Below are 16,659 nucleotides of genomic sequence, written 5' to 3'. Positions count from 1 at the left end.
GTGCTGTGTTTTCTCTAAGAAACACTATTTTGTGCTGTATTAATCTGTGACCTTAGGGCTTACTCCAAAGCCAACATTCTCTCTTATTTTAGCTTCAATATGTTTTTCAATTATATCCTTCAACTGCAAACCATCTAGGACTCAGTTCAATTATTCAGCAATACTACAGTTTAAATGAAAACACAGCAATACAATGCTTAAAGTTTCCAGCTCCCTTGGGATTACTGATAGTTGTCCTTGATAAACACACAGCACAATACTTGGAAAAAGTGGTTTCTAGAATCAAAGACAGCGCAAGAATTCTACATCTGATTACAAAATTAATGTATATCAAAGCACCCTCACAGCCAGAAAATGCAAAGTACTCTTCATTCTTGATGCAATGGCCTCTGATTCCTGAGCTAACTGGTTTTATTACTATTACAAAGGGTCTCGGAAGGTTTTTGCAAATCTTCTGATAGTCTTAAAACCTAGAACCTACAGGTTTGTCATCCACTATTAGGTTTTTAGGATTTTGTCAACAGTTGTCAATATTTTAGAACTTCCAAATTTATAAAACAATGTTGAACTTGCTACCTACAGTTTTTGTCTGCCTTTAAAAAACAAGGTAGAGGAGACTCCCTCGCATGCCAACTATTAAACTAGAAGTCATAATCCCAAACACAGAAATAATGAAAGTTTTGCACATGGCAAATTCCAATTTCATCTCAGTGCTGAACTGATAACCAAAGCGAATTATATAGCATCACATACAGAAAATGACAGATCCTCATAGCAGTTCACAGAAATCAACATGGCTTCTTCAAAAATGATGCTCATAGTCATTATTCAAATAGAAAACATTTTTAGAGAACCTGTCACAAGTCCTTATTTGGAAAAAAAAACAAACCCAACAAAAGAGTAAAAAACCCCAGCATATCAGAAACCTTGATGCTTTCAAGGTTGATGCATAAGATATCCAAAGCAGAGCTTGAATTTGCCAGTCAAACTGAGCAGCAGCCAGAAAATACTGCCTTGTAAAGAACCAAGATGCTGCAAAGCCCTTTATTCACAAGTACTTTAATGGTGTGCAGGGCAGACTATCTCAGGTCTTGAGTTCAGACAATCAGCAGCTATGTACTTGACATTTTTCAGCAGGTAGGAACTACTGTGTTACACATAATAGTTTATTTTTCTTATCTGGAAACAGAAGAGAAGAAACATGGCAACTCCCCTATGTGCTGACACTATTTTACATTAAAGAGGTAACAAGGAACTATATGTTTTACCAGAATTAAAATGGACTAATGGCTAATTAACTGATTGTTGATATCAGTAGAAATAAAGCAAGATACTATAATGCTTATATATATTAAATCCAGTATGTGATTATATTTAAAATATAATAAAAGTATTCATAATTTAAATTATTATATTTAAAACATAATAATAGTAATCACAATTTAAGTTCCACTATTTTTCAATTATGAAAATTAAACATTCAAAACCTTTGCTAACATTTCCTAGCTATTATTATCAAAAGAACAAAATACTTTGCTCCAGACAGGATGATGCTGAAAACCTTTACTTGTCTAATTAGAACTGTTTAAAATGTGAAGTATACAAAGAAATACAAATTCTGAGCCAAAAAACTTTCAAATCTGAAAGTCTTGTGTAAATTTGTTGAGAAGTTTGCAGGCCATATGCACATCATCTGCATGTATGTCAAAACAGGATCTGTTCTGCTTGTCTATTGTTTTTCTAGATTTCCTTACAGGTTAGGACTGATTTTACTCAACAGAAGTCTGAGGCTGAATAAAACCACTGCCTGAAATGCAGTCTAATTAATCCCACACATTTGGAGCCCAAATGTTCTAGAAATACCACCCTATTTCTTAGTATTCTCTTAATATCCCATCCTAGAGAATGGATTAGAAGTGTTGACAGTAATAATGTCAAACGGCTTGTCCATTTGGAGTATGGAAAATACTAGGACATGGCTCTTCTGAGTTTTTAGAATTTCTTCAAGTATTTAGTTTGCATATATTATATGTGGTTGTTGCTGGGAGAAGAACCAGATTTTGCTTGTTCCACAGCAGCTGGCAACATAACAGCCATTCATAAGATCACAAACCAAATCTTGCTTCTTAGTCAAGAAAATTCCACAAATTCCTATTAACTTTTCAATCCCTAGTCTTCCTTACTAAACACTACTATAGCTACACTATTTCCTGAAAAAAAAAAAATCCTAAACAGAAAGGATCTCTTCAAATACTATCATCAAGTCAGCATATGGTTTCTGTACTAAGCTACTTAAATTACATATGACCAGAATAATTTGCTAGTGTGGTTTGGTGCATCCCATAAAAAAAAAGTTCCTGAAAAATATGACTATTGTCTGCAGTCTCCCTGTGAACATATTGCACAAGATTATGCACTACAGTCAAGAACTAAACTGGCACATCTTGGAAAAGGACTGCAAGACCTAGGGGTCATTAGTAAATTAAGCATTTCTTTTTAAATTTCTTGCCTGGAACAATCCTTTGGGATTAAAAGCAGATGAAAACAGCTGAGCCAGCCAAGCTCTTTGAGGAAGGGCTGAAGAGGGGCTAGGCAGAGAACACTTATGCTGACTTTAATATTATAATTTTTTCTTGCTAGAGTGTTCAAAGGTGACCAGATATTTCCAGCCTTTGAACCTGTTAAATGACAGAAAAATATAGGAAGAAAAAGGAGCTTCATCCTCTCAAGAAATCCTGTGTATTTTTAACACATACCTGAATTCCATTGCACATGATAAAAGTGAGCACTGGAAAAATTAAAAGTGGGTAGTAGGCTATGTTGCTGAAGGGGAAAGGGAGTAGTCTTGATTCATAAACTTTTGAATATGAAAACAATCATTCTGGAGGTTTTTTTTGTTGTTTCTGTTGTTTTTGTTGTTTTCTCCTAAATGGCTTTGGAGTTTCCTTTTCAAATCTGTACTATTAGCATAGCTATACAATATCCATATATTCCTTATATAATGAGATTTCAAGCTGAAATCATCATACCATGGGAAGCTATTAATTCATAACTACTGTGAAAAGACAGAGCAAACTTCTTTTTGACCTGAATTACACGTTAAAATATTCTAGCAGCTAACTGAAGGAGATTTTCACAGTCAAAAGAAAAAACAATGATGTTTCACTTTTCTCTCTGTCAGTGTCCAAGAATAAGGTTAAAACCAGGAAAGACAAGGAGATCGGATTCTCATGTAAGAAATAGCTAAGAATGCACAGGAAAATAGTTAAATATATTATAGTTTTAATATATGCACGTATTTATGTTGAAATAATTTAGTTTTACATTAATACCAACATTTATGCCAATTTTAAAGGAAAAAAAGTTCTGACAGTGCAAACCTCTGTGCCTGCAGAATCAACAGAATAGCTTGTTAAGTCATTACAGTAAGTGAAGTCACAGCCTGACATCAAGGAAAGTCTATGAATCTAATATTGTTCTCAAATCCCAGAAAGAGGTTCCAGTGTATTTTAATCAAAGACATTTAAAATTCTTAGATTTAAACAAAATTAAGGATTAAAAATATTCATTTCAGCAATACAACTTTTAATTTCAGTTTCTATATTTAAAAGCACAAATAAAGAAGACATTTAAAAAAATGTATTTGTCTCAACACCCGAATTGCCTGAACGCAAATAATGCACTACCTTGGAAGCCTTCACTATGTGGTATCCTTTATTTAAAGAAAGGAGATTCATCATATTATAATTATGACAACAGTTTTAAATGATCTCACTAAGCACATCTAATATTAATAAGAAATTTTGTTAACAATGAAAGAGGATGCCAACACATCCCCAAAGCAAAGGGAGGAAACAGACTGCATTACAGTTTATCAGAGCATTTCCATGGAGGATTAGTAAGAACAGTATTAAATCTTACATTTGCAGTGAGGAAATGCATTACCAATTTTAACCTGAGTAACTCTGAAATTGCTGAGAACTTGTGCACAAAAGCATAAAATGCCTCTTCGTAGTCCCCTGAAAAAAACCCTCAGTACACCTACTAGGTGTATTTGTAACCTCAGAGATCATTCTAGAAGGTCTCCTAACCCATTTGGCTTCTTGGAGTCCTATTGCTAACACAGTGCAGCTTCTGGAAGTAGAGCAAATATTCATGAGGCAGCTTCCCAGTGATAAACAGGATAAAACTAAGCATTCTTGCATATCAACTTAAAGCCAGTGATAGATAAAACAGAATACATGATCAAGCCCATAGATTAGGGAGAAAAAAACACATTTTATTTTTCACAGGATAGCAGAACACTGGTTGTTCCCTCGGTGCTCTTACTATCAGAGCTTCAGCCAAGCTCAAGCCAACAAATCTGAAATCCTTGGATCTGAGACTGATTTTCAGGAAGGTAGTGGATAATGTAATTCAGCCTATACTACATATTTTATACTATCTGATTTATATGAAAAACATTTGAAAATTCCAGTAGACTGTATACAATATGCAGGAGTACATAGAACTACAAATAGAAAACAGAACTACAGCTCTAAGGCCGTGCAAATACAGTTTCAAGTGATTCAAAGAAGTAACTATCATAACAGAAATATACATCAAACTTCAAATGTATTTTGTTTTAAAGGTCAGGAAAAGGAAAAAGAAATTGTTTACTGTTTGTGTCAACTTTTTCCTTCCATTTACAACAGTGAATACTTAAGTTAACTCTAATATATAGGAATATTGCATAAAAAACTTGAAGGCAACATTTTTCTGTTGCTCATATTATACTTGGGTAGATACATCTCTAAAACCTAAATGTCTATCAAATGTCTATCTAAATTCCTCTTGATGCTAAATTCCACAGCTCAGCACTCATTAAAAGGTAGGATCACAGTACAGAACACAGTTTAACTTATCAACTATTAGAACCACATATCTCACTAATTTTGTCTCTGACCTTTAAGCAAGACTATTGAATAAAATATCCCATGAAAGAAATGCAAAGAGTTCATTCAATACTCCAAGAGATAATTAGCAAATATTTTTAAAAAGTAAAAAACTGTAGTAATTATAAAAACACATGGAACTTCAATATATGTTTGACATTTAATATAGCCTAATATATTTGAATACATATCCTCATTTTAGTTTTATAGTTTTTAATGGCATATCAAATAGTAGATATGTTATTAGTAAAACAAAAACAAAATGAGGATTTGCTCTGAAATAATTAAATGTCAGACAAGTGATTACACAAATATTTGAGGAATGTTCTATAAAAATTAATTTCTAATGGTTTAAAAACATTTGACAGATAATTAAAAGGATTAGTAAAGTTGCTTTCAAAGGCTAGCAAAGAATACAAGGCTTTTAACCATTCTGTATTTTTTTGGTTCCTCCTGGGCGTTCAAGGAGCCTTCACTTACACTTGCTGTTTCTAAACTAGAACATGATTTGAGCATTACTTATTTTTTTTAAGTCATGCACTGGATTTCAGACATTTCTATGCATCTTCTTCATCCACTACAGTGAACGCTCAGTATTCAAACTAAGGATCAGATTACATTATCAAGATTATTCTCCTCCAGGTATTGCTAAATTTCATGACAAGTTAAATGGCAAGACTGAATGGCCTATAGTCTGATATGTGGGAACTGTGCCAATAAACATCCCTTTATACAAGATAGCTCTTTTCAGACAAACATGATATTATCATTATGAAGCTTAAATTAATCACTCTGCATCACACAGCACTGATATAATACAGTTAGACTTCTGTCAGAAATCTCATTTATTTGTTATGGCACTGGGAATTTAGTACTTTATAAAATGAATTTCACTTATTAAGGAGATTAAAATTGGGCAATGATGATCAAATAAATTAATTGCATATTGAAACCTTGACATGACAGAATGTCTAATGAGGTTCTTCAGAGAACCAAGTCTGCCAGTTTCATCCACGGATATTTCATATTTGTACTGGTGACCAAAAATTTAAAATGTAGTTACACTGATTAAACATACAGTTTGGAAATCATAAGAACTATGAAGGAACAGTTAATAGCTGCAAGGACAGACCAGCTCCACAGTGCCATTTTGTTCACCTGCAGGTTTAGATATCTGGGAACAGAGAACCTAGGTAGTGATTGAGAATGGAACACTGAATATCTGTTAGAATTCATGTGTTTTATTATGCTAATACTCAATTTACTGCATAAGATGTGTCTGATTCATAGTATAAGGCATAATAAAAACTGCTGTGCCACCTCAGACTGAAAGACTGCCTAGGGAGTAGCCTGTCTGAACAGCAAATGCCTAAGGAAGAGTAAGTATCATAGAATCAAAGTTGGAAAAGCTCTCCAAGTTCATTGAGTCCAACTGTCCACCCTACACCCTCTAACCACTAAACCATCCACTATAGCTCTTAATCTATGATTCTAGGCCCTGAGCAGTAGGCAGACCTACTCAGACATGAAGCATGATACATGTCAAGACTGTAAGTGTTAGACATTGTTGTTGGAGCTCAGATATTCAGGACTTACTCAATTCCCTACATCACATGATAAACATTTCACAACAGCTGCTCATTCTTGTCCACCAAAACTATGAATCCATTAATGTGTCTGCAATGTTTCTACAACACTGACTCGTTCAGAAGCTGCAATAGCAATGTTGGATCTTTCTGAGAGTTTTAATGGTAGAAAACAGAACAGTTACATATCCTGGTGACAGTCACTAATGCCTGTATATGTAAGCTCTGTTTGTACACCAATTTGGTACTGAAGTCCTTACCTTGGTCAGTAAAGCTCTCCAGTATTAGAATTGCCAGAGGAAGAGAAAACTACACTTTGAGGTTACCTGAATGTAGATGAGCATTGCACATGCTTCAGACAGTGCTATTCCAGCCACAGGTGTTTAATTACAGGATGGATTTATTGAAGGGGGAGATGAAACTTAAGGGAAAAAAGTATCTTTCTATCAGCTTGACTGTGCTTTCTGTCTTTATCCTTTACACTTCAGAAATTCAATGCAGAAAGTTCCTATGCAGAAACACATGATTATAAAACCTTTTGGTAAGATACTTGTACACTACTGCTGTTACTATAGTAACTTCTGTTAGATAGATTTACTGCTAAGAAAGAGAAAGAAAATTTAGACTGAACAGTGATAGTGTTAATAACAAGGCCCCACGTGCTCTGATCACTGAAATCTTTGGTGTACTCATAAGTCTTAATATGTCAGCCTTAATTGCTCTGCGAAATGTTGCTACCATATTACTCATTTTATGATTATTGATGATTGTTTAAGCAGAGTTGCTGCCTTGGCAGAGTATATATCTTATATGATTAGTATCCTTATTGTGATAGCTGTATATAAATAAAAATATTCTTGAAAGATATATTCTGTGGCATAATAATTTCAAGACATGATGTGCATTTTTATTTTAAACAGCAACAAGTTTCCTATGAACAAAGAAAAAGTATTCTATTTCATTTATACCTGAAAACCTCCTTGGGCAGATAATATTTATCAGGTAACAGACAGAACCAACTGTCTTTATGGAAAGTAAAATGAGAACAATTTAACTTTGTTGAATGCATCCTGAAAGAAGACAAATGGAAGTATGTAAAGAAAAATTACTGGCAATGTTTTGCCAAAGACTTCAGTATGACTCTGTTTCTATTCTCATTACAATTTTATTTATGTGTGTCAATGAAGAAGCCCTTAAGTAAACCGAAGTATATAATTTGTATAATTATAATAACAATAAAACCAATACTATTTTCCCTCAAGATCTAGGTGATAACTACATTATTTTATTTCTTCTACATGCAAATTTGCATTAATGTAAAATGTGCATATTGCATGTAATGATCACTGGAAAAAATTTGTTAATTATTGTGTCTCTTGATGGTCACTGTAAGACTCGGGGCAGCCATAAGAACTGTATGTGTACTATTCTACAGAACACAGTTGTAATTCACTACTATGGTCATCACACTTCTTCCTTCTTATCAGTACTTGGTTATAAATTTGTTCTGTTACTAACAGTCATACTTCATGGTCTTCAGCAGCTTCATTTATAACCATATTTGGTCTCACCTTCTCTGTTCTTCCTAGGTACTAACTCTTAAGAACTTTTCAAATTATATCCAGTAAGAGCCCATAATTTCTCACATTGCACTTTCATGCTTCAAGTTCTTCTTTAGTTTCCCCAAATAGGAGTTCAAAGTCCTTTAAACTTTGCTTAGAACAAGTGCATTTCACATGAAAGTATACAGTGACAATATTTTATTCCCATTATATATTAATAGCATTTACAGCTAAGCTTACAACAAATATTCATTTTCAGGAGGCTCAGGGGAGACCTCATCACTCTCTACAACTCCCTGAAAGGAGGGTGTAGCCAGGTGGGGGTTGGTCTCTTTTCCCAGGCAACTCTCAGCAAGACAAGAGGGCACGGTCTTAAGTTGTGCCAGGGGAGGTTTAGGTTGGATATTAGAAAGAATTTCTTTACTGAGAGGGTGATGAAACATTGGAATGGGCTGCCCAGGGAAGTAGTGGATTCTCCATCCCTGGAGATATTTAAAAAGAGACTGGATGTGGCACTCAGTGCCATGGTCTGGTAACTGCAGCAGTAGTGGACCAAGGGCTGGACTTGATAATCTCTGAGGTCCCTTCCAACCCAGCCAATTCTATGATTCTATGATCATAATGCAGGAGTCATCACTGCTGTCAGCTTCAGGGTAAAACCAGAGATTCTTCTACTTATGGAAGCTTCCCAGCAGATTCTACCATGCAATTCTTTGAATAAACCAAAGACTGCTCTCCTAAAGACCACACTCACTGTGTATCATCACAGCTTCCCTCTGAATACTGAGCTTAATCACTGCAAATGAACTTGCCATTCATTGCAAGAAGATGACTCCAGTTCTTCCCCGCTTGAGCAGCAAGCCAAGTATGGGCCTGGCTGGATTCAATAGTTATTTCTAAATGCAGCCACTGAACCTCATGAGTTGCCTGCATACTGCTACCACAATCCCAGAAGATGGCTAAAATCAGTCATGAAAATAGAAGGTCTGCCAGCAAGAGATTTCTACCAGTAGTTTTTAGCAAGTCACATCCACTACCTCCCTATTGAGAGGTGGTCCATAACAGACCTCAACGACAACCTTCCTGTCTGTTCCTTCCTGCTCCAGCCTTGAAACAAAGAGGAGCTGCCCATGTCTGGCTGTGAAGCTCTGCACAACTAAAGATCTAACTAACAGAAACCACAACTCCCTCTCTTCCTCTTCCCTGCCCGTCCTTTCCAATATTGTACATAAGATGTGATCTGCCTGCTATATTCACAAATAGCAAGTATATCAAACCACATTCCTCTTACACACTAGATTCTGAAGCACTCAGAGCTGATTCTTTCCTTTGATGTAGTGTGGACTAGGGTACCTTTTAAAATGCCTTTTATAGTACCCTAGGATTCCCTGCTCAAGCTGAAGTGGAGATAGGAAAGATACCAAAATACTACAGAAGGGCAAATTCTGGTAACCAGCAGTTCACTCCCTCATGGAAAAGGGTTCATGGGGACAGATTAAATGGCATTATTTTAGCAGGTAGCATCTGATCTAAAGATGGTAAGACCACTACTTTGAAGAACAGACAATGAGCTAACTAAGAAGAAAGTACTCTGATTTTAAATGTGCTTTTTATAATTGAAAAATAAAGCAAAAGTTCTCTCCTTACTAGTATAACAAATCTTATATTACGTAATATAAAAGAACTGACACTTTAAGAAAAAAACAACACAAAACTAGCCAACACTGGTAGATGCTTCACATTTTTCTATGTTTAAAGACTTCTTGTCGTATTTTTAAAATAAATAAATTTCTCAAACAAAGGATTCAGGCATTTCCAATGGAGAATAATCATATTTTTCATACAACTGCATTTCTTGTTTTTCTTGTGACAGTTTTTAAATGTTTCATGGAATTCCTAGTGAAATTTATTGAGCATTAAAATAACCAATAATTTAGTGGAATTTTGATGGGAATCTTTTGATTATTTTAATTATTAGTTATTAGTTTATCTTCCTAAAATTCTGAGGCAGTATAAAAAATACAACAGTCTATGGTTGTATTAGAGCGCATGAAATGCTCTTCACAATGCCAATCGGGCTTCTTCAATGACATTTTATAACATAAAAGTCCCTAAACCTTCTGGGCAAAGAAACAGTTTTGCCATTGTAATAATGTTGAAAGTAGTAAAAATTATCATGAATTATAAGAGAAGAATTCATTTGCTTCTAATTACAATGAAGGCCAATTTGCTTTATTACAAAACTTAGAAAACTTCTGTAAGCATCCTCTAAAGCAAAGACAGCTTTTCTACAGTCTTGTGCACAGATCAACATCTGGAACTACACTCCTCAAACAATACAAAACTTGATTTAGAACAGATCCTGGGATTCATAACAAATGTATAAGTGCTGGGGTGGGGATGCAGGGGACAGACACGAGGAAATTTGCTGTCTTACTCAGCATCCCCTAGATTTCAGTGACATGCATAAATACCTTTAGAAAAGGAAGTTATTTCAGATATGCAGTCAATCAATCTATAGGCCACTGTATCTACCACTCTTAATTTGTAGTGTAAAAACTATCTTAAGCCACTGTTCAAGCACAAGGTAGCAAAAACCAAATTAGCAATTTGGTAGCAATTCCAAATAGGTTTTAGAACTTTTCTCTATGACATTCCTGTGGTTCCTATCAACATAAGAATATGATTTCTAAATCATTTAACCTCATAATGAAGAGGAGAGCTAAACATGCAGCATTAGTTTTCACTGAGAGTTGGACAAACCCTTTGACAGACAGCTCACACAATATGCATGGCTGAAATAAAGACATCATTCTTCTTAACTTCTTTGGCAATAATTTTGAGTGTCTAAATAAGCACTGGTACTTTCAGTAGCTTAAAATATTTTTTTATATAAGCATTAAAAAACTAATATTATTTTTAGTAAATTGATAATTTCAGATTTTCTTCTGAGAAATCTAATGAGAAAAAGTTCAGCATCTATTACCAGTGTTACCATAGAAAGACAGGAAATCCAGGGTCAGATTTATTTTGATAATTCAGCAGATACTACCATCCACTATAAAAAAGGGGCCACAGGGCTCTAATATGCTATTTAATGAAATATAAGGACATCAGTTCATAACTTAGCATTATTTTTCAAATATTTATTATAGCTCTTGGAAGCATCTCAACAGAAAGAACATACTTGATTCTGATTTAAATTTATCTTCTCTAAAATAGAATTTTCTCTGTGTTTCAGAAGTTCACCAACTGTAACATCTATGCTCCACTTCTAATTAGTAAGGTTGAGTGAATTCCTTTACACTCTCTTCAGAAAACTTCATTAAAACAGTGAACGTATTTATTACATCTACAGACAGAAAAAGGTTCGAAAACCCTTCCAAGATTCCTCGTGCACAGGGACTCAAAATATTTTCCAGCAAAAGCAGGAAATTTTTAAAATAAATGCCTCAGTATTCTGCTATTTAGCTGGGGAAAAAGAACATTATTTTTCAAGCAGTATTAACAAGACACTCTTAACTCTAAACTTAAACCTCAATTTATACCACCAAATGTAAATAATCACAAATAGCACTGAATTAAGAACTGTTTTTGAAATACTGTCTCAGCAAAAATACAGACATATTGCTTGAACAGATGAAAAAAAGCTGTTGCAGACCAAGTTACTTTTCTATGTTATATACTAGGACAAAAAAGGGAAGATCAAATAACAATTCATACAAAACTGGAACTGTTGGAATGCATAAAAAATGTGCATAGATTCAGCTGGCAAGTACTTGGCCTCTGCTCAAAATACTATAGTAATTTTTGATCCATATACATATTTTTTAAGAAGATCAGATTAAGGGACCTAACCTCTTGTGAGACTCAAATGGTTTTCACACTTTTGACTCTTAAAATAGATTACTTTTTGATTGTCCACTGGTAATCTAATTCATAAGGAAATTCATGTGATTTTGCAAAGGTGGTAAATTTACCTGCTATTTCAGATGAACGCTTTAAGAAAGTTTTCTGTCTTACAGATTGGACAGTAGGAAATGCTCAGGGAAAATGTGCAAACAGCAGGTGATGTGTACCCTCACAAATTGTGGCAATTGTGGTTTAGGGACTTCCCAAACTGCAGATTACATGAAGGCTACTGTCAAGTAATAAAAGTTGCATAAAACACAGCCTACTATCAGCTTTTGTTTAAAAAGATAAAAGTAACAGCACCTTTCCTTCACTATTATTCTTTCCTCTTTTAAATTGAACAATTCTTCATGTCTCTTTAGAGCAAAATATACCTTCCCAGAAAGAACTATTCCCATCTTGGACTATCTCATAAAAACATCATTTCTAGGATAATAAAGACTACTAAAGTAAATTATTCACTTACCTGTTTCTCAGCTTGTCCATAATCTGATCCTTGGGGTGACAAAAAGTGCCGAATATGACCATTGTTTTTTGCTTTTTCTCGAAGACCCATAGCAGTCCGTACTGTTGCATTTCTAGCATGAACAAACACCATCACCTTAAGACAGAAAGAAACAGGGTTGATGAGAAATATCTAAACTGTTGATCAATTCATGAAAATACCTTAATTGTAAACTATTCCCTACAGGAACAACAACAAAGTTAACACATGATGTACTTCAGAAAAGTAAAGTTGCTTTAGGGAAAATAAGTGTGATCCTGACTATATTGTATTTAAAGTTTTCAATGAGCTTTTGTTCTCTTTTTAATTCTTTAGTCTTGAAAAGATAGGGAACAACAGTTGGCAATACATAGTTCATTTTCACATAGTTAAGAGATTACAGGTGATGTAAATGATCTGAAAAGCAAATAGTGAGGTGGTAAGTTTCCTGATGGTAAGACTTGGCTATGTCAAACAGCTGAAACCAACACTGGCTATTAATAACTTCAGGTGGACATTGCAGTCCTAAACCATTTAACAATCAAAGTGAAGAATGAAATTAAGCACCAATAAATGCAAAACACATATGGGGACACCAATTTAAAAATAAGATTATTATGGGTTTTAAACCACATACTATCACTCATTAAGATACCTTAGAAATACTGTGGACATTTCCCTGAAAATATCAACTAAGAGTTAAGTGGTAATCAAAAAATATTTGTATCCATCTCTTCAGTGGGCTATGGAAATATCATCCAACCAACCCCACTGTCACTTGATTATGTTTATTAGCATCTGATATGGTATCTAAAGCAAGAGATGGGAATGAGATGTTAATACTTATTAATTTAGATATGCATATGGAGCAATTCAAACGGATACAAAGATTCACTCCATGCATATTTAAGATAAATCAAGCAGTAAGCCTCCTGTCTGGTGCAGAAAAGAAAAAGTGATTAAATGCCACTTAATAACACTGTAATAACAGCTCTGAATGTCTGTTAACCAAATATGACTGGGAAAGGCACACTACATAAAACATTCTATATTGTTCACCTAAGCTCTTTGTATTGCCCACTGTTTGCTTACACTAATTCTGTGGGAAAACAGTCTGTGGAGGCTTAAGGATTCCATGTGCACATCAATGATTGTATGAAATCGCTTATTAACAACTTGCACTCACTTTATATAGAGAAGCCTTGTTTACACCATCTTATCATGCAGGTGGCTTTGTATTCCAATTACACATACCATTCTCACGGAAAGATTCTTCTCACATAATTATTTTCCTCTTCTGTTGCCAATTAAGTTATCTCTTTCCCAGTAGCTCATTCTCAGAAAGCCTCTAACTAGGCCTCAATAACCATTAACCCAATGTGGCCTTAATTGAAGTCAGGATTGCTCACAACCTGGATATTTCTGAACTGTTTCCCCAACATAATTCCACGTCACTTTGGCCAAGTATGACAACTTCAGTGTTCTCAAAACTCACATATGGAAGAGTTTCAGTGCCTGATTCCTGAGTAAATGGCAAACACTGTTTTGGAAGACCATCTAATTTTAATTAAAGTGGAAACATGGAGTTACAGTTCCATTTCAAGGTAGTTTCAGTTGAATTTTAAGACTGGTATGTCAAATTCCAGAGAATTGTGGGTTTAAATTTGGCCTTTTGGCATCAACATCCTTGTATCAGCTTTCAGTCTATGCTTTAAATGAAACATCACTAAGAGGGTAGCAGTATTTAAGGTAAAATTAAAAAATGTATTGCCTCTGCTCTTAATTTGAACTTTCATTATTTAATTATAAATATATAATAAGCATATAATTTCATATAAAAGTAGACACGATTGTGGTGAATTTATAGACATTATAAGTTTATCATTAAAAAGAAGAAAATTCAGGTGAAAGTACAGAAAAGAGAGAGATAGTAAATGCATATCTTGCTGGGAACAATTACTCCTTACTTGTTTTAGCTTATTTGATACCTCTTTCTATCATCAAAAGAGTTACAGTGTAGATCCTACCATTATTAGGTTTCATCTGGACAAAATATTCTTAGATATCTGTCACAGTTAGCAACATATCAGTTACACAGAATTGGGCACACCTGCAGTCACCTGCTTGAGATTCTAGATATGGTATGTATGAGGTCACGAAATGCAGACATTAAAAGCACAACTATACAGGATACCAGAGAAGACCGAAATGCCTTAAGAAATAAAACTGTAAAATCAATTAAATTGAAATTTCCTAGAAAAACTTGAATTCTCAGCAGAAATGAAAATATACACACAGGGTATTGGGTGAACTGAGGAAGAAAAATAAAAAAGAAAAAAAGAGAAGTACTGAAACACTCTCAGTTTAAAGGCCACAAGAATATTGCCACTGTACCAGCAGGGTCACTGATAAAATATTCAAAAGCCATGAAAACACTAATCAAAACGTTTACAAAAAGCATTTTTTTCTCATTTTTCTCATGCTGCTGAGAATGTCAACAGTGCTGGAAAAGAGCTGGAGTGTTGTACCTAAGAACAACTGAAGCATGAGCTGGCAATGTGCACTTGGAGCCCAGAAGGGCAACTCTGTCCTGGGCTGCATCAAAAGAAGCGTGGCCAGGAGGTCGAGGGAGGTGATTCTCCCCCTCTGCTCTGCTCTTGGGAGACCCCACTTGGAGTACTGTGTCCAGTTCTGGAACCCCCAACACAGGAAGGACATGGAGCTGTTGGAGAAAGTCCTATAAGGGGCCATGAAGATGATCAGAAGGCCTCTCCTATGAGGACAGGCTCAGAGAGCTGGGGTTATTCAGCCTGGAGAAAAGAAAGCTCTGGAGAGACCTTGTAGTGTCCTTCCAGTACCCAAAGAGGCCCACAGGAAAGCTGGGGAGGGACTTTTTACAAGGTAGTGAAAGGACAAGGTGTAGTGAAAGGACAGGGGTAAAATGGTCTTTAACAAACATAGTTTCTATTTAATCTTCCTTCTTACATGGAAGCATTACCTGCCACATTTTGTATGGGATTGAGACTGTGCTCAAGTAATGAATCAGGATTTTATCTAGCATATTCTTGTTTTACAAGATACATTATCTTGTTTTATTTAGCATAACTGATCCAAACCTGCTCTCAAGACTAAAGAATTCTATAATGGGATTTGCTGTGAATGTAATAATTACAAGAAGTCAGGATTATGCAACACCAAGAAAAAAACATGCTAATCTTTCCTCAGATTCCTGTTTTGCAAGTGAAACTAAGCTTAAGTCTATTAACTATCTTGCTGTGAAAAAGGATGAGAGATCATACTGCTTACTATATATGATTTGATAAATGTGGAGCAGAGTTGAAGCCATGAACACCCAATAGTTTTCCTCATAAGATCAACATTGTGTTGTAATTCTCAAAATTTGGAGGCACTGATTAATACAAACGTCTGAATATTTTTATTTCAGCAGCTTCAGCTTCTGTAACATTAGACATAAACTGGCAGAGGCAGGGACAAGATCTAAATTTTCAGTTAAGTGTTTCTTTGTCCTACATAACAGACCATCTCTTCTTTTTCTATTATTCTCTATTGTTTCCATCACACAATTTTAATGTTCTGGAACGAAGATATGTCCTGACACAGAACTACTTCTTTAACATATGAAATCTCTTGCATTAAATGAACTAAAATAATGGTCTAGTGCATAAAACCCCTCAGAATATTCACTGGTCAAAGAACATATTGAAATTCTCTTAACCCCTTTATATGGCTTCTTCTTGCAGAAGGCAATAGCTGAGATCCTAGCAGTCATTCATTCAGAAAGGCATAAGACCTTATTATGCAAATAACTAAGAAACAAGCACTGCAGAACTGTCCTTTACACCAGTTCTTAAAGACTGGTACTTTTCAGATGTGTAGCATATTTTCTTTATGAAATGTACCTCTTTCCAAGCTAATAATGCACACTTGAATTAATTGTTGTTTATGTATTTATGATCACATATCAACAACTGACCAAATTTTAAAATTTAAAACTATTACACAAATTGCTGCCAACAAAAAGGACGACTCAGCGAGAGTTAGACAGACACCAATCTGATTTTAAAAATACTGTTTTGTTAGCTGATTAGAGATACCCCATCTTAAAGTTAATATTTACTAGTTATCTCTTTGCATCACCAGATGTGTTTGTAAAGAACCAG

At 34.8% G+C, this 16,659-nt stretch overlaps 1 protein-coding gene across 1 annotated transcript in view; it reads right to left on the bottom strand.

The window, feature by feature from the left end:
• Window positions 1–16,659, bottom strand: part of ASCC3 (activating signal cointegrator 1 complex subunit 3) — a 249,751-nt gene that overhangs the window by 114,320 nt on the left and 118,772 nt on the right. Inside the window, exon 14 of the mRNA XM_030448254.1 lies at window positions 12,461–12,595. Within this exon, the coding sequence (XP_030304114.1) occupies window positions 12,461–12,595 (135 nt within the window). The remainder of the gene's footprint in view (window positions 1–12,460; window positions 12,596–16,659) is intronic.

This window comes from Calypte anna, chromosome 3 (genome assembly GCF_003957555.1).
Source record: "Calypte anna isolate BGI_N300 chromosome 3, bCalAnn1_v1.p, whole genome shotgun sequence".
Classification (NCBI taxonomy): Eukaryota; Metazoa; Chordata; class Aves; order Apodiformes; family Trochilidae; genus Calypte; species Calypte anna.
This window is presented reverse-complemented; position numbering and strand designations above follow the sequence as displayed.